Below are 24497 nucleotides of genomic sequence, written 5' to 3' on the forward strand. Positions count from 1 at the left end.
GATCTCTGAGTTCCAGGCCAGCCTGTTCTACAGAGTGAGTTCCAGGACAGCCAGGACTGTTTCATAGAGAAACCCTGTCTTAAACTCCACCCCCACCCTCACCCCCCCCCAAAAAAAAGAACTTGTATTCTCAGAATTACCTAGAGAAGAGAGTTGAAGAGATGACTCAGTACTTAAAGTCACTGGCTGCTCTTTCAAGGACCCAAGTTCCCTTCCCAGCACCCATGTTGGGCAGCTCATGACTGCCTTGAACTCCAGTTCCAAGGGATCCAACACCCTCTTGTAGCCTCCATGGGCTCACACACACATACACATAAGTAGAGAAAACACATATAACTATCCAAAAAAGCAAATTTCCCTAAGATTTCTGCATGTAATAATGAATGCCTAATTCAAGCTTAACCTGAAGTTACAGTAATGGACTGAAAATTTTGAAAAATTCAAGAAATACCTAATTTACTTTTATTTGCAAATGTGAATTATCTTTCTCATAAAATCCTTTTTCATTAAATCTTCCAAGAAACCTTAAAAACCTAATCCGAGGTCTCATTTTACTGAGAAAGCTGGATTCTGAGTTTAGATGACTAGTACACGGTTTAAAAGCAGATAGAATGTCTTAACCAGGACAAGTTTTCTTTCTATGATAAAAGTTCCCAACTGACTTTACAGTATACCTGTGCATTGTTCCAAACAGGTTATATGGACACATGCCTAGACTGAAAGTTCCTAGCAAAATGCACCCACTCACCCCCGCCCAGTAAGCCATGCACAAATGGTAGATATCCTCCACTTTCACCTCTGCAACTACTGGAATGAAAACAGCTGCAACTTCTCTAGTACCAGTCCATGGAAATTAAATCCTTCAGCACCTTTCATAAAGATGCATATGCTTACTTTCAAAGTGCCTCAAATTTCTAAAATTTTAATTCATATACTTGCTCTTGGAATTTGGGAGTTTTCCATTTTCTTAGTGTGTGGGGTACAAAGTGTGCTCCTGGCAGTCAGTAGGTAACTCCTTCCATGGAGATCAAACTCAGGTCATCATGCTTGGTGGCAAGTGTGCTTGCCAGCTCTCTTCCAGCCCTCTAACTACCTGAAGCTTGATTTAGGTATTCAGTGCTAACACTTACAGAGATCTTGAGGAACCCTGCTTCCCTGGATAACTCTGAAAATGCACCATTATTCTTTCAACGAAAAGTGTATGTGTGTGTATGTGTATGTATATATATATATATATATATATATATATATATATATATATATGGCAAACACAAAGCAAACCTATAGAGAATCTGATTAATCAATCTCATTCCAAATTAAGATGCAGTAGTACCCTAATTAAAATCCCCTAGCAATGACAAACTATAAAATTGGCTCTATTGTTGGGGAAAGACAGAAAGAGTAATGACAGGATCTTATTTAAATGTATAATTAAATTCTCTACATCTTATTAGTACATTGGACATAATCTAGGTTTGCCAAATTTCACCTAACTTCCCAATATATGTATAGTATTGATTTATCTGTATAGACTAACCATGCCAGTCATTCAAGCTTAACAGTTTAAAACTATATCCTAGGGACGTTCCACAGTAAATGTGGGTGTTTGCCGCCAATACTAGGATAAAGGGTCTATAATGCTAAATATGTACACAAAGAACTTCCTTTTTTAAAGTAAGTAATTTCTCAATACTAAGGAATTCTCTCACCTAAAATCCAGTTCATGGCAAGATCAGACTGAAGTTTAGGGATTAAAAAAATACTTAGCTTCTAATTATAACTTTTCTACATCACAATTTATAGAGGCACTTCCAGCTTGGAAAAATGATAGTTCCTCAGAGATCCTAGCATTCAAGAAGAAAAAAAAATTCTTTAGCACCGATTAACAATTAGGACATACTATGGGAAGAGTCAGAAGAGAATGAGCCCATCTTCTATCAAACACTGAGCACTAAGAGCTTGAACTTTCCATTAGCCTACCAACAGAACTAGTAAGCCTGCATCTATGCAACTCACATCAAATCTCAACCTGGGTTGCATAAATGCACTTCAGAGAACCTACAACCCCATTGAAATTTTGTTCACAATCTCACTTATGGAATGAGACATTTTCTAGGTTCAACCTATCTATAGCTTCTAAGAGATTCATTTAGAATCCAGGAAGCAAGGAGGATAAGCTGCCTTTCCCTGAGCACAAGAGAGCCACAGATGACACCGACCTACTTAACACAGTGAAATGTGGGCAGTTTCCACAGCTAATGGAACTACCACTGGAAGCTCTTAGAGAACATTGAAAGACTCCATCCTGCCTAAATCTCAAAGATGTACCATGATCAAATAAATTTCCATGAGAATACAGCAATATAGAAATGTAATGTGATCCTTTAGTAAGGAACTCCACTGAATAACATTAAGCTCAAATTTTAAATGGTTTTTATTTTTTATTTTTTTAAGGAGTGCCATATGTCACCTTTTAAAAGGTTTCTTTGGGGAATAACCTACATGAAGTGGCACTTTGGGGGTCTTCAGATCCAAGTTGTAAAAATTCTCTTTGCGAATCTGATGAAATTGAAAGAAAAAAAAAGAATATTCCTGGACCAAGTCAAAATAATCTGAAAAATAGTTGTGTCCCAGTAGAAAGCCTCAACATCCTCTCAAGTTTCTCCAAAATGCCACTATATCCCACTTGCTCTAGGTGAAGAATGCATATCCAATTACAGTTGACAATCAATGGTCTCAGACACTCCTAACATCACTGGTTACTACGCATCATTTCTTGTAGATAAACTGTATTCATATGGTAGGCAGCCATCCAACTTGGATGTCTCTGAGCATTCCAATAGTATGAGTGGGAAGCAGCAGCATAATATTCTTGCCAGGCCCTGTAATACGCTCTCCAGTACTCCTCATAATCCTGGTAGGTATCAGAAAAACTTGCATTGGTTTCCCTGTGACAGTCATACCAAGCCTCTTCCTGGGGTTCTGTCTGGACTCGGTAGGAGGAGCGCCGTGGTGGGTTCCTCCTACTCTGCTTAGATCTCTGGTTAGCTCCTTCTTTATGCCTTGCCTTCATCTGGGTCTCAGGAGATTCTTGATATTCTACCTGAGTTGGGATATCAATTCTATTCACAACTTGTTCCAAAGAGAGAGGTCCACCCACAGGTGTACATTCAGAGTCTTTCAACTGAGTGTCAGAAGAGCCTTCCAAGTAAGACTTATTGCCTTTGCTCTGGAAAGAAGTCCTTGAGCTGCAAGAATCGCTCTCACTCTCCGAGTCCCCAGATTGGCTACTACTCGCCAATATCTGTACTCTATCTTCAGAAATTCTATTTCTCACAAAACCATTCTGAGGATTTACAGTCTGAGCCCCTGGCCCCGTGTAGTGCCGGATAATTTCCACAGGTTTCTCTAACCCCTCTTTAATATAGTGCTCATAATCCTCTACCAGTTCTGCAAAAGACAAAGTACATGGCTGATGGACTTTGAAGGAAGACAGACAAGGAATTTTAGGAAGTGCCCCAGGTGAAGCTTCTTGCTTGGCCTGCTGCTGGCTGCCACTGGAGGAGTCCTCAACAGCAGTCTGAACAGAGTTCTTCACTTGCTCTCCCAGTTGTGTGGTGCAGCCCAACTCTTCTGGTAGAACAGCCCTTTCTGGGATTCCACACTCTGAGCGGCTTTTCACAGAAGTCTTTTGTTTGCTACTGTGTTTTGATCTGGCTGATAATGTAGATACAGAAGTATTTCTAGGGGAAGGCATTTGGTTACCAGGAATTTTTTGAGTTTGGAAGGCTCTTTCTAGTTTTTGAACTTGCTTTTTGGGAGACTGGGTAGGTATACTTGGTGAGCTATATGTATGCATCGCAGCTTTAACTTCCACATCCCAATCCAGGCATTCTTCCATCAGGCCAGGAGGAATGGGATCTATATAAAAAGAATACAAATTAAAATTCTCAGCCCAGGCATAGTGGCACACACCTTTAATCCCAGTATCCTGTGGGCAGAGTTAGAGGCCAGCCTGGTTTACAAAGCACATACCAGGTCAGCCTGAGCTATGTAGTGAGACTGTTTTAAAAGTAAATAAAATTGCAAAGCCCAAAGCCCAATAACTTTGGGTCTAATACAGTAAAACAATTTTTATGCATCAGTAGCCTACTGAGATTATGCCTAAATATCCTAATTTACAAGACACAGATTGGCAACAGCATGTACCCCACAGACCTGTGGTGAAAATTAAATGAATTAACATACACACAGTAGATACAATAGCACTAAGTGCTATATTTGTATTATGCCTATCATCACTACAACTGTAAGAACATCAAAACTTGATTCAAAAGGAAGCCAGGCATGGTAGCACATGACTTTAATCCCAGCACTTGGGAAGCAGAGGTAGGCAGATCCCTGTGAGTTTGAGGCCAAATTGGTCTATCCAGTCAGTTCTAGGATAGCCAGAGCAACAAAGAATACAAAAGAATGTCAAAAGAAACAGAAACACGCACCTGGTAAAGGGAGGAGGTTGATATTACATTTCTGGGCAATTTTCATCATCATATTTTCTTCTTCCCCTCTACAACAGTAGGTCACTGTCAGTCCCAATGTACCTAAGAGTATGAAGTGACATAGTAACTCATTTCCATAAAAATAACAGTCCAAGTACCTTTCACACCAGTCTTCTTGTTCAAGCACTAAACTTCCTTTTCCCTTACCAAAGCGGCCGGCTCTGCCAATCCGATGCATGTATGTCTCCCAGTCTAATGGCACATCCAGATTTACTACCAGATTCACCTTCTCCGCATCAATCCCACGGGAAGTCTTAAAAACAATTGTTTATATTAATTACAGCACGGAAACCAATGTATGTCCTTCTGGTATAACCAGAAGCCAGATTGAAAACAGGCAAGTATTTAGGATTCAGAGAGGAAAAAAATCTATTTCTGATGACTAATTAGGACTAAACTATCTAAAAAACAATATTTAAACATTAAAGACATTTTTAAGAAAGCACTTTCCAGAACTGGAAAGATAATTTTTATCTCTGACACCTACCATATATACCTGCTAGATACATCAAATAGGACAGCAATCTAATAATACACCCCAAGACCGACAGTCACCCAAACCTAACAGGAGCTTTACCAAATCTGTAGAAATGAGAACTCTGCAATGAAACTGCTTCAGTTTAGCCATAGCATCAAGGCGTTGATTCTGATTCATGTTACCTAGAAAAACCAAAACACTAAATCATTTTAAAACACCTAAGCAAGCTGGGAATGGTGCTGCATGCCTGCCATCTGTCATCCTAGTACTCAAGAGGGTGAAACAGAAGAGTCAGGGTTCAAGGCCCGCCTAGACTCCGTAATATCCCATCTCAAAAACAGCAACAAAAACTTAAGCGAAGATATATTTATCAAATCCAGAATAAGCAAGAATCATAATTCCCATTCTTAATGTTTTAAAGAAATATGCCAACCAGCTAATTCTATCCTGTGCAAATCTGGGTGCTAAAATTTGAAGTCAGTATTTTTCAAAGTGTGGTTTGGGCAATCAATTTGAAATTCAAAAATCAATTTTAAATAGTGACATTACAAAGTCTAAGAAATACTTCTTATGAAAAAAGTTCTCACCAATTATTTACAAATCTCGTTTTAAGAATCTGTGTAGTCAAGTGTTGGTGGCACACGCCTTTAATCCCAGCACTCAGGAGGCAGAGGCAGGCGGATCTCTGTGACTTCGAGGCAAGCCTGATCTACAGAGCAAACTCCAGGACAGGCTCCAAAGCAATACAGAAAAACCCTGTCTAAAACAAAACAAACAAACAAACAAAAAGAATCTGTGTGTGCCTATGTCTATGTATCTGACTGTATACAGTTCTATAAGCCTATGCATTCAGAGGCCAGGAGAGGGTATCGGATCCCTAAGAGCTTATTATGTGGGTGCTGAGGTCCAAACTTCTGTGCACATGATTGCACATGAAGTGCTTTTAATTAACACTGAATCCTCTCTACAGACCACAAATCTGGTTTTGAAATGTGATCCAGAGTTGAGCTATTAGCCCATTAGGTAGTCTCCCTAATACCTCATATTGAGTAAGTTTCACTTAACAAGGTAAGAATTATACTACAACATATAAAACTGGAAGGATCTCATTAACCAAAAATTCCTTTAAATCTTTTCTATTAATCCAGAAATTAATATCTGCGGATGAAGTGAGTCACTTTGCCTTCAACAGACCATTAAAGTCAACTCAATAGCTAGAGGTACAGCTCCAAAGGAGAGTACTTACCTAGCATGTGAAAGGCCAAATCTGATAGTAGGGGAGCAGAGAAGATAATTCAGCTAGTCTTAGCATGTTTTTCTATGACAACAGGGTCTTGCCATGCTGTCCACACTGGCCTTAAACTTAACATAGTCAAATGTGGCCTTAAGTCCATGACCTTCCTGCTCCAGTGGAGTACATGCAATACCATACCCTGTTTAATTTGTATCATTTCGATAATTATTTTATTATATGAAGAAACAAAATGTCTTAAGACAATGAAGATAAATTTTGTTTTATAGAATTAAGTTGTTAGCAAATATAACTCAGACAACAGACAAAGATACTCTTTTAAAAAAATAAATAAAATAAAATAAAAATCCAGGAGACTGGTATCAAATGCCAGCGAAAAGAAAAATAAGCTTAAATTTCCTTTATTATGAGTGCAAGCTCACACTCATGAAACAATTTAAGAAGTAATGTTTTTCTCTCTTGATATGGAAGGCTTCAAAGCAATACTGTAAACAAAAACAAAGAGCTGGACTTGCCTGAAATGCATTCAGTAGGAAAACCTTTAGAAGAAAGGATATCAGCCAAATGTTGTGCTCTACAAAAAATAAACAAATAAATAAAATGATTCACAACTTTCAACTATTGCCTCATGCCTATTCTTTTGCTTTTTAAATTCCTGGAATTAAATTATATTACCTGCTATGCAAATTAGAGAACACCAAGGCTTGATTAAATGGGATTCTACTGAAAAGTTCCTGTAAGTGCTGAGTCTTTTCCTCAAAAATCTTATGAGCCAAAGGGTAAGAATTGACAACTTGGTAGTACTGCTTCAAACCTACAAAGAAGTCAAAGGTCCTCAGTTAAAACAAATCTAATGAATTCCAACGGCAACTATGATGTGGTTGGTCATAGCCAACCAGACAAGGGAAGTTCCACAAGGTCACAAACTAATACTGCAAAATCTGTACATACCTATGAGACTTGGATCACTGGGATTCAATCTTACAAATGTGGGATCTCTCATATACCTTGTCAAAGCATTAGCCAAAAATTCAGGATAAGTAGCAGATACTGCCAACATCTGTTTACTGGCAGGTAAAGAAGAATAAATCCAACTGCAAAATACAAGAAAACATATATTGTGAAAACTACACAAACAGCTAAAGACACACTCAGATACAATATTTTTTATAGTAAAGCTAGTTTTCTTACTTTATTTGCTCCTGGAAACTGCCTTCTTCTAAAAGCTTATCTGCTTCATCAAGAATAAAGAGACGGATACTGCCCGGATTCAGATAGTCAAGTTCTATGAGCTGTTTAATTCTACCTATATGCCAGGGAAACAACAAAACCTGAAATATTTGACATATCAAATCTGTACAAACCTCAGTAATGCTTTTACTGTACTTATCCACAGGTTATACAGCTGAATTTCTTCACAATGTATATTCACATACTATCGTACAATCATAATAATTTTAAATTCTCATCTAGCCTGAATCCATCTCCTACCCCCACTTTTTATCTGCGATAAATATGGAAAACAAGCACCACTGCTATCAAAAGATTTGAATGATAAGGCACTAAATTCTAGATTCTAATCGATTTATGAGCAAATTACCAGAAAGAACAACAAAAATCTCAATCCATGGTTTAGATAGGCTTCCTAAAAGTCAGGTCATTATTTAAGAAGCCTAGCCCATGTGAATTACCAAACACTTTAGAATGGAGAGAACAGATTCTATTGATAATCTAGCCATGTCTAATGCTTTTCAATTCCAGTGAAAGTAATTAGCCCCATTATCAAAAACATCCATTTACCTATAGTCACATTCAGTGTTACATTTCTCAAGAATGTCAGCTACCAACAGGTATTAATAACTTACCAGGAGATCCAACAGCAATATGACACTTTTTAAGTCTGGTTTTGTCTTGAGATAATGGAGTCCCTCCAATAAAGACATGACATTCTAATCCTTCCATTTTTATTCCAATGGCTGTGATAACAGAATGTATCTGAACAGCAATTTCTCTTGTGGGAGCCAATATCAAAATCTAAAATAAATTGTAAATATTACTTTAACAAGTCAGAATACATATGAATGATACATTCATTGCATGCTATACTACTTTTCATTTTAAGAGAGGAGTTTTAAAACACATGAAAATATTCCATTTATTTACTTAGTTAATTATTAAGAACCTACTATATGGGAGAAAACATACAAGTTGTGAAAGAACTGCCCTCTTGGCAGTCTTTGGTTATAACATAAACAAAAACATATGCATGTAATAACAAGTATTATTTTCAAAAAAAATCAAATAGGGAAAAAAGAAAGACCCGACAAGGGCAGTCATTTTAAATGGGGTGATCAGAGAGCCCTTCTGAAGTGAGGTGCTAACATGCACCTGTCATTCCACCACTCTAGAAGCAAGAACAGGAGGACTGCCTCAAATTGAAGACCAGTCTATGTTGCAAGTTTCCATCCAGCTACAGCTATGTAGAATGTGCCTGCTTCCAACAAACAAAAAGAATTTTAAAAGTCCCATAAGAAAGTAACATTTGAGAAGAAACCTAAACATGCAGCATAGAGATAGTTGTGGGACACACCAGAGACAGTACTTCAGGAAAAGAAAAAGCAAATTCAAAGGCCTTAAGATACACATGAGGGACAGCAAAAGGACCCACGTACTCAGATAAATTTTAAGAAGAATATATCTCAGGGCTAACTCCCACAGTTAGGATCCAAAGGCCATGAGAGCCACACATAGTAAAAACTGCAGAACATACATGTTGTCACTATAAGAAAATATTGCTTGGGAAAAAAAAAGACAAGGAAATAATAAAAGTATATTTAAAAAAAAAAATCCCTTAACTCTGGGTACATATCACATATTTAGAGTTCTTTGGTACTTTTTCCTGAAATTTCCCAACTTAAAACAATTATGTAATATTACTTTGATACACACACACTTTTAATAATATAAATACCTTAACTAAAAATAGGAATTTTACTGAGGTTTAGGATTTGGTATGCTGCCAAGTCTCAAACACACCCTAATTTACAAATATTAGCCACTGTCCTTAAGAAGCATGTTCAATATCTCCCAGAATGTGGTGGATACAGAACTCAAAAAGGTTCCTAGACAACAAAATACAAAGATCCTGGGTTTACAAATAAACACTGTTCAAGATTCATCATCATGATAGCCACTTCTTAACTTGAAATACAGTCTGCCTATTACACTCCAGAAGATAGTGGGAGGGCCACATCCAATCCATTGTTCAGTCCCCAGTGCCTAATGTAGTATTTGTATGTATTACTGGCTGAACAGATCTTTTTGAAGAATGATCTCACAAACCCAAATTTCCTACTAATCTGAATAGGACAATCTTAAAACTATTCCAAGGCAACCTAAAATTAAGAGATAAATGCAATGTATGCAAAATACATTTTTTAAAAAATGCATGAGGGGGGGGTACAATGCATGGAGAGGTGGAGGGGGAGAGGTGGCCAGATGTGTCCTGGAGAGATGGCTTGGAGGTTGAGAGCTCTGGCTGGTCTTCCAGAGGTCCTGAATTCAATCACAAGGTGGCTCACAACCCTCTACAATGGGATCTGATGCCCTCATCTGGCCTGCAGGTATATACATGCAGACAGAATATGACCCCCCCACACACACACACACCCAAAAAGAAAAAGAAACTTCTGAACATGATGGTGATGACACACGCCTCTGATTCCAGAGCTTCGGAGGCAGAAGAGGATCTCTGTGAGTTCAAGACCAGCCTAATCTACAAAGCAAGTTACAGGACAGCCAAGGCTACACGAGAAACCCTATCTCAAAACAAAACAAAACAAAAACCACAAGCACATTAAGTTCTAGCATAGCATACTATATAAACCAAAACTTCTACCTTCTATGTCTAACCCCAATCTAGCAAGTGTTTTTAATAGTAAAATGATTTAAATGGACACATATTGAAGGTGTAATTACTTTTTTAAAAAAAATGTTTTAATAATGATATTCTTGGCCACAACTCAACAACCTTACCATCTAGTTTACTTCTGCAATTTTCCTATGGTTTCATATTCTCCTATTCATCAAACTCACCATCTGTGAGAAGTTAGTAGTATTTCCTAAGTCTAGCTAGAGTCCACGTGCTACACACCCCCCTCTGGATCCCCTGAGTTTAAACTCACCTGAGTACTAAAGTTTTCAAGAATAAGGGAGTCTAGAGCAATGGTGGAGAATACACAAGTTTTCCCAGTGCCAGACTTAGCTTGAACAATTAAATCTGAGGAAGAAATTAAAAAATGTATCATTAACAACGTTTCACTGAAGCAACTAGATACCAATATAGGACCAGCGAAGGACCAGATTCTCTCCGAAGACCACCTAGCATAGCTGTCACCTATATTTTTAGTTGACTCTCAAACGCGCACGAGGCGTGCTTGAACCACGGAGACACTTCTCCGGCCCCATAGTCCCCGAATCTCTACCGCGGATCATCTCCAGCTTGGACTCGGTGCAACAAAGTCGTAAACACCTTCAAATTCAATTGCGCGCCCTGAGCTCTGCCGAACCCCGCAATGGCGCGGAACCGGAGCTTTCCGGGGCCACGCCGCCCCCTCCCCCGGCCGGCCCCGGCCCCGGGCCTCACCGAGCCCGCAGCGCCCCAGCGGGATGGCCTTGAGCTGCACGGGCGAGGGCCTCTCGAAGCCGGCCGCCCGCAGCCCCTCCAGCACCGGCCGCGACAGCAGCAACGACTCAAAATCCGCGGGCTCCGCCAGCACCACGTCCCCTGTACGCGTCCGCGGCCCGCCGATGTCGTGAGCGGTTCGCACGCTCCACGGGGAGCTGGGAGTTGGCTCCGCAGCCTGGAGCGAAACGGCCTCACGCTCCGCCGCCATAGCGGACTCCGCGGTTGTCAAGGCCGCCGGGGCTTCAAACGCCGCCGCCATGGTAGCCGCGCCTCGAGATCTCGCGATACTTAGAGTTGAGGCGGGGCGCCTGGGAGCGAGAAGAGGAAAAACTTTATTGTCAGTTTCCCGGTGGAGACACGGACACACCTGGCCTGGAAGTGGAGGGGACGAACGGAAGTCGGAGGCTGACACTCTGGGGACGGGGAAAAAATAAAATAAAATGTAGCCTGAGGAAGAGGCGGGAAGAGCGAGGGAAGATGAGGCTACCAGTGTTGCCGCTTGAGGCCTGCAGAGGGCGTCGCGTGCCCGCGGTGGGCGCCGCCCGCCTCCCGCGAGCTCCGCGCGGCGCCGCTCCGGAACCCGGCGCTGCCGGCGCGCTTTGTGACGCAGCCAGCGCGTCAGGCTCGGCCGCGGCTGGGCTCAGCTATCCCTTTCCCGGTCTCGGCCGACTGTGACCACGCTGAAGTCCTCGTTCCCCGCGCTCTTCGCAGACAGCGCCCAGGAATACAGCAAGACGGGCGTTGCCACGCGGTGCCCCAGCCCCTTCCCGGAGGCTGACTGACAGCATTTCCAGGTGGAAGCCTAGCTGAACTGCCCACTCCCGGGCCGGCTCGAGCGCTCTCTCGAATGAATCTCTAGGCTAACAGACGTCTCCGGTTCAACGCATCTTTTGTGTGCCCTTCCTCCCGACCTCTTCCTTCCTCTGCACCCGCTCACGTGTCACCTTGTTTTGAGAGGTCCTGCTCCCTGGCCTTCCCCCCCATTATTCCCATCACTACCCTCCTTGTTTGATTTTTGGTTTGATTAGCTTGGTTGGCTTTTTTTTTTTTTTTTTTTTTTTTTTTTTTAACAAAGCTTCCCTATGCAGCTCAGCCTGGCCTCAAATTGGAAATCTCCTGCCTCAACTTTCCAAATACTGAGATGCCACACCACACCTTTTCACTCTTCATGATACAACTACCTAAAATGTTTATTGTCTCCCTCACTTCCCCTGAAGACAGGAAACTATTGACTTGTTCTTTTGTGCCTCTAGTACGAAAAACAAAATCTGACACATTGAACAGTTTCTCTCTCTCAAAATGCTCACACAGACCTGCACAGTTTTTCTCCTAGCTGACTCTTAATTCTCAAGTCAAGATCTATCATAAACTTCATTTGTCCTTAAGTATAATTCTGGTCTTGTTTCCCATTCATGCACTGATGTCCCCATATCCAATTAATTAGAAATATCTTTGGCAAGGAAATTTCACTAGAAGAGGGAACTGGAGATGGATGCTGTTTGCTTACTGGTTTACAAAACACCAAGTACCCACTAACCCTATGAAGGAAGAGGAACTTGTACTTAGTTAACCACATCTTTCATCCATCCTCCGCTCTCGCCCTCTTTCTGCTAATTTGCTGGCAGATGTCTCCAAATATCTCTCACTCCTTTTCAATATAGTATCGACTCATGGTCTTTGGTCATCCTAACTGTTGTACCCTTCCCTACTGGCCTCCCTGTCCGGATTCTTCTCTGCACAGGCCATGCACCCCAGAGGCATTTAAATTACTTCCTTTGTCTGCTCTTCTCTTTCCTAAGGGTTGAAACAACAACTTTGGCATACTAAGCAAACACTTTACTATTTAAGCACATTCCCAGTCAAAGAATGACTCAGTCCTCACTTCTTCCTTCCTCTCTTAGTTTTCTTTTCCTGTTGCTGTGACAGAATACTTTGACAAAAGTAACTTAAGGGGAAAGGGTTTGGTTTTGTTTTTCTGGACCACAGTTCAAGGTACAGTCGGTTATGGTGAGTAACTCAAGGCAGTAGCAGCTTGAAGCACATTACATCTACTTTCAAGAAGCAAAGAACAACCAATGCTTGTTAATGAGAAGCTGCTTTCTCCACCCGATACAGGCCAGGATCCCCTGCCCAGAGAATGGCCCTGCCCACATTAAGATGGGTCTTCCCACACCAGTGAATCACTAGGGTCATCACCCTTAGGCTGCTAAAAGGCCCATTTCTAGGTAATTGTAGATCCTGTCAAGTTGACAGCTAACACTAACCATTATATTTCCTTTCTTTTTTTTCAAGATATTTGCTCACTCATGTTCATACCATCATTAGAAACCAAAGGGTTTTTTCTTAAGTATACTAAAGGATAAATAAAATGTGGGGTTAAAGTGGGATAGTATGCAGCCTTATAAAGGATGGAAATTCTGACTAATACTACAAAATGGATGAACCTTGGGGACTTTATGCCAAGTGAAATAAGCCAATTAGAGAAGGACAACTACTGTATGCTTCTATTTGTGTGAGACTGCTAAGTGAATCAGATCCGTAGATGCAGAAAATAAAATGGTTGTTAGCAAGAGTAGGGAGAAGAGCAAAAGACATGTTATTTAATGGTTTTAGAGTTTGAGATTTGCAAGACAAAAAAGTGTGGGAGATCCTGCTTCACATCAATATAATTCTACTTAATACTTGAACTGTACACCTAAAAATCACCAAGATACTAAACCACAATTTGTTTTTAAAATCATAGCTTTCAAATTTTTCCATGTTTTGGAAGATGACTCCTACAGTAAAGGAGCTTGCTTCCGAGCCTGACTACCTGAGTTCAATCCAGGGCCCCGCATGGTGGAAGGAGAGAAGTGACTCCTGCAAGTTATCCTCGGCCTACACACACACACACACACACACACACTCAATTTTTATTCTACCATTATAGTATATACAGTATTTGGGTTTTTAATATGTAATGAAAAATACCCCCCAAAAATGTATACTATATTAATAAAGGCATTTACCCTCCGGAAGTGGGAGGAGAAGATTCAAGTATTCACTTTGTCCGTTTTGGTAATATATTTGGCATTATTAGAAGAAGAGACATTTTGAATGTAGTTTTTAAAACTATAAAAATGAGGTTAACTGAGCAACTTGAATTGGCAGTGAACCAGTTAGATAAGTGCAGCTAGACTAGACAGGGCAGCTTGTGCTCTCTAATCCAAGGCTTGAGAAGCTGAGGCTGGAGGATCAGCACAAGCTTGAGGGCAGCTGAGGATACATAGTGAGTTCTAGACCATCCTGGGCTATAGAGTAAATACATGTCTGGGAAGGATCACTAATCAGTCTTTAAAGGGATCGCTGATTTTTGTCTTCAAGTATTCTGTCTGTGCCCTCTGCTTCGGGATTGTAATCAGAAATTAAAAATGTAAACCAAAAATAAAAAGAGGGAAACAGGGTCCTACAAACATGAGCCATGGAGTTCTGGTGGGATGCCCTGTAGATGAACAGAAAAGCAACGCAATTAACTGAGATGACAGTGCTGATGATCTTAATGATGATGGAGGATGATTTGTGATAGTGATGAATGTGGTGATAGTGGCAATGGGGCTAGCTAACATTTATGAAGCTCATATTCTTGTGGAGAAATCACAACCATGTGAGATGGATACTACCATCCCCATTCTACAATTAAAGAAAGTAGGACACTTAACTAGCTGCAGTGCCTATGAGCCACAATAGTATTATGGCAAAATATTCACAAAAACACAATAGTGGCGCTCACATCTTGGTGGTAACTAACAGCTGTCTAATTGGACTGAAGGCCTAGTCAACAGCAGCAAAATCAAACCTGGTACTAGAAACCTAGCCCAACTTCCTGGGACTAATGAGGCCATGGATCGTAGAAGAGAATCTACTAATACCATTTTGCTAGGCCAACATAATTCCTATTTAAATGTTTTTCTTCAACCCACAAGTAAGTTTAGCTATCACCCCTTACCACAGAGGCGTCTCTTAGACAGTGGTGGCACACAACTTTAATCCCAGCACTCAGAAGACAAAGGCAGGTGGATCTCTTAAGTTCGAGCCCAGCCTGCCCTACAGAGTGAGCTCCAGGACAACCAGAGCTACACAGAGAAACACTGTCTCAAAAAAAAAAAAAAAAAAAAAAAAAAAAAACAAAAAAAAAAACAGGAGTAGGAAGCTTCTCTTTGCTAAAAATGGAGACCATGATGCAAAACACTACTGGACACAGTGTATCAGCCTAGCCCCCATAGAAACCTCTACAACACAGCTCCTGAATCAAAGAAGAAGCAGCAATAAGATTCCAGAGCCAGCATGCGGGAAGTCTGCTGTGAAACAGTCTCCTTTAGAAATGGCTATATAAACAAGACCAGAACAATGCCAGTATCAATAGACATGCTAACACAGAACGAGGGATAGCTCATGGGTTCCATCCCATCCCTAGAAATAGAACTGCTGAGAGGAAGAATTAGCCTCTTCCAGGGATGAGCGCCTTTACTGATATTCAAACAAAGTGGTCAACCCTGAAACCATATACCCACAAACAGCAAAAATGGACTCTGCAGGTTGTATTTATATAATTGTACATACACATGTGTGTATGTGTAATAACAATAAAAGGCTTATTAATTTGTGAGTTTAAGGGGTTTGAGAAAGGGTATTTGGGAGGGGCTAGAGGTAAAAAGGGAAGGAGGAAGTAACAATTCTATTTTAATTAAAACTGATTTGTAAAAAGGGAAGTAGATTTCCCAGTCCACATGGCTCTGGTCTCGGGCCTGGGCATAACAGAGATACCCAGGACCCTCATTCCTGAAGGATCTTCCTAAGATTTACAAAGTCCTGAAATTGCCTCCTGTGATACAGAAAGGAAACAGCTGGGCAGAACAGAAGAGAGTCTCAGACAAGGATGACTTCCAGCAGAAGGAGTGGACTGCATAAGCCTGTGCCCAGTGATGTCTCATAGATAAAAAGTTACTGGGAGAAGTCCTCAGAAGCCAGATAAAATGTGCCCAGCCTTCCATCAGTCACAGGAGGTCTGTCATCAGAGAGGTAGGGAAAGGTGCCCTCCCCTTCTCCAAGCAGGGCTATGGTAGATTTGGAACAAACAGTGATCAGAGTGTGAAAATCCCAGCAGTATGCTCTTTGCAAGGAGTGGAAACCAATGGAGACAACAAAAGGTGAGAGCCTTTCCCAAAAGCTTTTAAGGCTGTTTGGGTCCAGCTTCAGATTCTGCTCCTTTGGGTGCCCTTTAACCCCCACCCCAGCCTTCACACTAGAAACAGACCAGTCCTCCTCCTGGAATCTTCTGTTTGTTTACATTTCTGTGTCTCACAATAAATAAACTATCAGCTTCTCAAAGAATGTTCTCACCCTAGACTCTCCATTCCAGCGCCAGGCTTTTGGTGGATCTAGGAAATACAGAATGGATGACATCTGCCTGCTGAAAATACTCTGCTGGGCCTTGTACACATAGCAGAGTTTCTGTAAAACTCATGCCAGCCACTGTCAAAGAAGCCAGCTCCCAGCCGGAAGTAGTTTGGAAAGAACGATGCCCAAATTCCCAAATATTGTCTATAAATGTTTGTTTTCATTTAAATGGACTTGGTTATACAAAATAAATAAAAAAAGAAGAAGAAGAAAAAGCCAGCTCTCCCCACAGGAGACTACTTTTCCAAAAAGTAACATTTTACAGTTCATAGGCATTGTTAGTACATCTGTAGTATATGATGTTTTACAGATACAAATATTGTAGTTCTGTTGGAGTTAAACTGTATTACTTATATTAAAAGCAGGAACAAAAAATTTCCTTCATGAGTTGAAGTTTGTAGAATATTATGTCTTAAACATGAGTGCTGTAAGATAAAGCATAAAGATCAAGCAATCATTTGCTAAGCAGATGAGGTGTGAGGGTAGTGCTCATAGCTAGTGGGTGGACTGTGTCAGCCTCCTGGCCTCTGCAAGGTCATGCTAAGGATCCAGCATTGAAGCCTTCTCTTTCAGCCAGACCAAAATCCTTAAGGTCTCCTGACCTGTAATGTCTCTGGTACTTTGTTCATGCCATGCCAGGAAAGACTTTCCAAGGACCCAAAGAGGGAGAGACACCTGTGGATTGAGAAGTAAGAGAGTAAGAGTTAGGCCCTGTTGGGTGTGGAGATTCACAGTGGTTACTTCCGGGCCCAAGAAGCTAAAAGGATCTCACTGAGGATGCTAAGGAAAGCTTGTATCAGGAGGCTTCCCTTTATTTGGCGATCACTGGGGAAATGTAGCAAGCAGAGAAGAAAACAAGTATTGCAACCACCTTTTCTCATATGACCCTTAATGTATGGGAATCAAGATTCACTGGACTCAGTATAAGTTAAGTGAGGTTTATTGGGGAGACTTCATTTACACATGAAACAGATGACCACTGAGGGGTCCCACTCCACACATGCCACCCTTTGCTGTCCACAACCCAACCAGGAAGCAAGAGAGTGAGCTGGGGTCAGGGATCCCAGACCTAGCCCCCCTCTCCCACTCCCATCACATCCACACCTGTGACCACGCCCAAATGCGCATGCTCAGTGCCACAGTTGAGGGCTGGGTGGATATCTCTTTGCAGACCCTCAAGCCAACAGCTATGTATTTGGATTAATCCACACATATTTCTTCATTCATCCATAGAAATCTTCTGAACACCCACTACAAAGTACTCACATGCTGAAAATGTAAAAATAGAACACACAACAATTGGAGTCACTGACCTCAAGCACATCAGGTGGCTTCTTTGAGCAAAGCAAAGGGCACTATGAAAGTCAGGGATATCCAGCTAAGCTAGGTGTGAAGAGTTAGGAAAGACCTAGGGGTCAAAATTAGGACTGATTGAAAATGAGACCCCAAGTTAGAAATTTAGTTCCCTGGGAAGTTCATTTTGCCCTAATGGAGAAATCTGGTGTAAAATTGACATAGTAACACAAGTCCACAAATTTCACATCCACTCGAGCTTCTATCCTGCTAACCAAATGATTGCTCTAGCTCCAAGCATCACATCTTCATTCAGACATTAGGATGAAGGAGTGTCAAGATAGAAAATAGAATAGAGTTCATCATACCAGATGCCTCTTACATTTATTTGTCTTGTTTTATAATTATGATTGTTTGGCTTGCATGCATGTGAATGTATTACATGTGTCCATTGTCCTGGAACTGGAGTATGGGTGGTTGTGAGCCACCATGGAGGTGCTGGGAATAGGATCCAGGGCCTTTGCAAGAACAAGCGCTTTTAACTTCTGAGCTATTCCTCCAGCCTCAGTTCTCAAAAAGCTGCTACATTCCTACATAGCATTTCACTGACCAGAACTTAACAATAGAATCCTGCCTCTCTTCAATGAAATCTGGGAACTATATCTGTAGGAATCAGTTCTTTCCCTCCATCATGTGGGCTCTGGAAATTTAATTTGGGTCATCAGGCTTGGCAGCAAGTGCATTTACAAACTGAGCCATCTTGCTGGGTCCATTGGAATTATACTTATTTTTCTAAATAATCCATGCATCTAATAAAGGAGGTCTATTACTACAGAAGGGAGAGGAGATTATATGTGAGGTGACTAAGAGTCTTCCACATCTTCCCAGAATTAGTGGAATCTTAGAAAACTCTGGAGAATGAGTAGAAGTTATTGCTCTCATCACAGAAGGAGAAACCAGAGGCCTTGAGATGCAGAAGACTGTAGCACATTTCCTTTGCCTGCATGATAGTCTGTGAATTGTTTGTATTTCTCCTGTCCAAGGAGGCCAGAAAAAGGTATTGGATCCCCTGGAACTGGAGTCACAGACAGTGTGAATGCCATGTGGATGCTGAGGATTGAATCTAGGTCCTTAATAAAAGCAGTCAGTTTTTTTAATCACTGGGCCATCTCTCCAGAGCCATAGCACATTCTAGAATATCTTAGAATGAAAATGAAGGGAGAGTATTAGTTGCTGTTCTCATTGTGACAAAACACCTAAGAGAAGCAACTTCAGTGAGGAGAGATTTATTTGCTTCATAAATTCGGAGGGTGCCCTCCACCATGGCCTGGCAGGCACAGCAGCTGGAGTGGTTGGAACCATTTGGTCTGTGACTTTGGGAGCTTTTGCTGCACCATTGGTTGACATCTTGGCAAATCAGAAAGCAGACAGTAGGACCAGAAGGAGGACTGAGCCATAATACTCAATGCCCACTCTCAGTGGCCTACATGTCTTGTCCAGGCATTATGTCCTCCACCTGGACCACAAGTCGGGGAACAGGTATTCAAATGCATGAGTCTACTGGGGACATTTCCCATTCAAACTATAACAGTGTAAGCTTTGAGGAGGTAAGAGAGTTAAGCTGGTGGCCAGGCTTTATTACCTGTAGACTTTTGAGTGCCATGGAAAGCAGCTACTGCCCTTTGGTGAGCCCTCAGAAGAGAAAAGAACCCGTAGAGGGTCCCAGAGCTCCTGAAGCCGATCAGATCAGATCTGAAGCCCCAGATCTGCCTAGCAGGGGAGCCCAGACTCCTACTTGTGCCTGTCCTAAAAGAACTGGCAGCCCCGCTGGGGGAAAGTGGTCAAGCATAAAATTTGCAAGTAGCACAAGCTGGTGTAAAATCAGACGCGGTACTGACATTTTTCAGGTCCCTCCATTGCTTTAAGTGTGGCTGTCATGTGGGAGTGAGAAGTTCTGAGAAGCTGAGGGCAACAGCCTTGGGGATTCCGAGAGCAAGGACTTTCTTCTCTGTCCTTTTCATCCCCACACCAAGTCAAACTGCTTTAAAGGATGCATGGAACTCTGAGGAAAACTGCACGCTGATGTCTTCTTGACCCATTCCCTGAGCCTGACTGAGCTTGGGTGGAGGTGTCAGTACCTGGAGTTGAAGCTGGCATCCCTGGGAGTGGGGGGGGGGGCTGGTGTTCTCTACCTTTTCTGTGGGATGCAGCTCCCCTCCGCCCAGCTTCTCAGGCGGTGGGGGTGGCAGGAGAGCTAGCGGGCAGACAAATCTCAGGAAGCTATTCTAGGTAATGGAACAGTCTGTGTAGGGGCGTGGAAGCATGAGGAACTTTAATGGTTTAAAGAAGGTAAGTCCTTCGGTGTGAACGGAGGCTGCGATGGCAGCAGTTCCAGGAAATGAGGCGAGAGGGATGTATTGGATCCGCATTATGGAACGCCTTGTGTGTCACCACAAGGAATATAAAATGAGCTTGTCGTGCTCTTCTAAAGACGGCCATGTTATATAACAGTGAAGAGAAACACAGTTGGAAACGGAAAGAGGACTTGATTCACCGGAAACTGGAGGAGTTAGAACTTAATTTGCAAAGCTGGGTGCATCACTAAGCTTCCTATTTATTGAGGCAGATAACAGCAAGACCCACTTTGCACCTGGCTTGCATACCTTCCAGATCCTGGGTCTTGCTTTACTTCAGTTCTGCCTGTGTGCTGCTTACCCAGAACCTTAAGGCAGAGTTCCCTAGCTTCTCCGGTTCATGTGCAGTAAAGGAATATAATCTTGCCTCAAATTTGTTTAAAAAAATGTCATATGCTCTCTAGACAGAATGTGTTGTTGCATGACACTGTTCAATCCTGAACATCATTTCCTAACATGGAGAATAACCTTTTTTTTATAAATGTCCCATGACCACATCAATGGTGTCTTCAGTACATCCTCAAAATGGAATTGGGGATGGGTCTAAGCCCCTGCAGTTTGAAAAGCCACCTTTGGCTATGGGAATTTGCTTGGCTGGCTTTGGGATTAGAGCCCTAGGCAGTCTTCCCACATATACTCTGACCAGATTCCACTCTGCCCAAGGCCTGAGTTGATTGATTGCCCCATTTAACACCACTGCCCCAGTCTTTAGAAAGGAAGGCAGCATGTTTGCTCTTCTTCTGAGAAAGGGGCCCAATTTATTCTTGTCCAAGAAGCATAATAAATAACCTGTCCCCTTTGGCAGGGAGTTTATTAGAGACTGACAGAACATTTAACAATAACTGGGGGCCTGTGATTTATTAGGTAGGGAGATCTGTGATGTCTCTAAAGCCTGGGATGTGGAATTTAATTGATAACACAGCTGTCAGCCTCTATGAGATGTGCTCAATAGAATATGCATTGGAAGGGATCCTCTTTGGAGCTGTCAGGAAGGGTTTCTGCTGATCATATTCATCTGCTCTGCATGGTGAGGTCTGCTAGATATCTGAATGAGAGATAAATTGCTAGAGGGGGCTCTGGAAGGGGCCCAGAGACTGATGCACACATCAGTTGCTGGACCAATGGAAGACTGTGACACAAATGAGCAAAAGCAAAAGGGACTTCACAATCCTCAGTGAAGGATCTTCTCAAGAGCCCTCTGGTTTTCTTCTGTGAGCTGCTCAAGAGAGTGAGAGGCAAGTAGCACTCTAGAAAGAGAGAGAAACGAAAGGGTTACATGTCACAAAAGATCCATTTTGGAATTCTGAATTTTCTGGACCAAAGACAGCTTTCCTCCTGTGCCTTGCCCTCAAGCCACCGCCACCCCCACCACCAGCACACACACACACACACACACACACACACACACACACACACCAGCATGACCACTACTACCACACCAATTGCTTCACACTTAAGTGTTCCTGGAAGCCCTGGTTCAGGTAGCAACCCCTGTCACTCCTGCTTTCTTACCAGGAGCAGAACCACAAAAATTAGGATGAATGGAGTCTCACCTTGGCTGTGTCTTCCACTCCCAGATATCCCAGAATCTGGTAGAGTCTTGACACAAATGCTTGTCCTCTCCACTCTTCCACCTCAGTCTGCCCGCTGTGAGGGAGATGCTTCCATCAGAGAACACAGAGCTCTATCCTTAGGCAGCCTGAGCCTTTGCAAAGCAGCTCCTCTCACATTTTGCTCTCTCCCCACCCTCTGGGTTTTTGCTCAGCCTTAAACAAGGCCATGTAAGGCGCGGAGAGGGGCTTTCTGAGGCCAGAGCCTGTTTGCCTCCTCTGATCCTCCTGCATCTATTCTTAGGTCCCAGGAGATGTGTCTGCCCCCTTGCTCCCTCCAGGGAAAGCGGGAGTGTGGGGGGGGGGAGCAATAGCCAGAAAGGAAATAATTGTCACTGTCTAATCTGAGCCTCAGCCGTGACACTGAGGGACCTCTGAGCAGGATGGATACTGCAACTGGCTTGATCAAATCAACCCCCTCCTGCAACCTTGTTAAATTAAACTGACAGCTCAGAGAGGAGGAGGGAGGAAACAGGATCATCGCCTCTGGTGGGGTGGGGCAGGCACTGGTAAGAAGATCAGACAGAGGCAGAGCATCAGCCTGCCCTTTCCCTTATTTGCTGACTGTAGAGAGGTGATGGGATTTGTGGATGTGCAATGCTTAAGGACCTGTCTGAGCACAGGCTGTGGAAACTGATGCAGAGGCAGACTGCTGCCTCCCAGAAGGCTTGGCAAATTCCCCTGGCACTGAGGCCTCATGCACATTTAGAACACGTCTTTTTGACATTTCAAAGAGCCTTCATGTACTTTACCTCCATGACAGGCAAACAGTGATGAATTGCTAGCTTCACTTTGCTGCTAGAGAAACTGAGTCAGTAAAGACAAGGGAGCTGGCCGACAGTCAATCCAGAAACCCAGGCTTCTTGCTTCCTAGTCCTGGCACACACTGCCTCTAGCTTTACCATATGGCAGAATTTCCTAGGATTTAGTCCCTAGAGATTAGTCTTTTCTTCCACCCACTAGAATGCATGGTGCACAGCTTGCATATTAGGCCATCAGGAAAATGTCAATGCAGCCTACCTGCAAAACACATGGCTAGTTTCCATAGATCAGGAGGCCATTCCAACATCCTTGTATCACTTGCCCATGTGTCCAAGCCCTTCCACGTGATTTCTACCCAAACTAATTGTAATTAAGGGCAGGAGACAAGGTGGGAAGATATTGTTAGCAACCCCAGCAAACAGCAAGAGTAGGCAGACAACACCGATACCCTGCTGGCTTCCTCACCTGCCATCCAGTTCCTCACCTGCCAAAGCTAATTTTCCACTCACCAGTAGGTGTGAGCTCCTTCAGTGTGTGTGCGCCACACACACTCTCACAATGCATACAGACACAGCACCATTGTGAATAGAGCAGTGTCTCTTGTTCTCACTCCAGAGACACACCAATAATGTTATTGACACATCACCCCTTTCCATCTTCAGTAGAGAGCACACTGGGGTGGGGATCCTGCCAAGGATGGTAAACACCAATCACTGAGCACAGCTGGGATCTTGTCACACCTTGTCTCCCAGGCATGCTTGTTACATACCCCGAGCTGCACACTGGTTAATGAGCAGACTCTAGACACAGCGGAGGTGGCAGATATGCTTAGAGATTTCCTAGCTTGCTTTCTGTACCTGGGATTAAAAAGAAAATTACAACCAAAAGCACCTCAGGAGGAAAGAATTGATTCAGCTTTCGGTTTCCATTCCTTCATAGAAGGAAGTCAGGGCAGAAACTTGAGGCAGGAACCTAGAGGCAGGAATGGAAGCAGAGGCCACAGAGGAGCACTGCTTACTGGCTTGTTCTTCATGGATTGCTCAGCCTTCTTGCTTATATAACCCAAGATCACCTGCCCAGGGGTGGCATGGTCCACAGTGGCCTAAGCCTTCCCACATCAAACTTAATCAAGTAGATGGCCCACAGATTTGCCTAAAGGCCAATCTAATGGGAACATTTTCTCAGCTGAAGTTTCATTCTTCCCAGATGACCTAAGCGTGTGTCAGGCTGACAAAAATAAATAAACACTAACCGCCACAGAAGACAAATAGCTGCAAACACCATCAAGGGGAATGTATGTGTGCCATAGCAGACCTACCTTGAGCTCATTCCCCATGTTACCACTCATGACCTAGAAAAGGTTAACAGTATACAGACAGGGGATGCTTAGGTAAATACCACTGGCCTCTTAAACTCATCCTTGGCATTGTGATTGAAAGCATTGGACAGGGTACTTCTAAGGAAAAGCTTTAGGTTCCTCTAGAACAGTGGTTCTCAACCTTCCTAATTCTGTGAGCCTTTAATACAGTTCCTCATGTTGTGGTGACCCTAACCATAAAATTATTTCATTGCTACCTATAACTAATTTTTCTAATGTGAATTATAATGTAAATACCCAATTGTCAACCTCCAAATGAGTCTTGACTGCTGCTCTAGAGGTGAGATAGAAGGGAAGGAGGTCTTGTCTGGGGGCAGTGTCACAGCTCATTGGTCATGATTCCTGTGTCATTTTTAACATTAGCACCTTGGTAACCTAGGGCAGGTCATTAGCAATCTGACCCTCATGTTCCTGGCTTGTAAAATAATACACTTAGGCAGGAATCCAGGCTGTTATGAGTGTTTGAAACTGTAGCAATCATAGAGGACAAGATTGAGATCCAGAGAACTTACCTTATTAGTTCAAGGCCACACAATTAATAGAATGGTTGAGTTGGTAGTTTCTGGAGTGATAGCCAGTGACAGTGGGTGGGTCTAGCATTCCCCTGGGGGTGGCCTGGGCTACTGTC

General features: G+C 42.6%; 1 protein-coding gene across 1 annotated transcript; it reads right to left on the reverse strand.

Moving 5' to 3' along the window:
- Window positions 1–2419: 2419 nt before the first annotated feature.
- Ddx20 (DEAD-box helicase 20) lies at window positions 2420–11604 on the reverse strand. Its single transcript, XM_051198849.1, has 12 exons — window positions 11464–11604; window positions 10935–11284; window positions 10474–10568; window positions 8155–8323; window positions 7481–7595; window positions 7241–7383; window positions 6965–7103; window positions 6805–6863; window positions 5137–5219; window positions 4707–4812; window positions 4500–4601; window positions 2420–3921 (listed from the first exon to the last, which is right to left on the reverse strand). The coding sequence occupies exons 2-12, from the start codon at window positions 11233–11235 to the stop codon at window positions 2753–2755; spliced, it is 2481 nt and encodes an 826-aa protein (XP_051054806.1). The 5' UTR covers window positions 11236–11284; window positions 11464–11604; the 3' UTR covers window positions 2420–2752.
- Window positions 11605–24497: the final 12893 nt, after the last annotated feature.

Source organism: Phodopus roborovskii, unplaced genomic scaffold (genome assembly GCF_943737965.1).
Source record: "Phodopus roborovskii unplaced genomic scaffold, PHOROB, whole genome shotgun sequence".
NCBI lineage: Eukaryota > Metazoa > Chordata > Mammalia > Rodentia > Cricetidae > Phodopus > Phodopus roborovskii.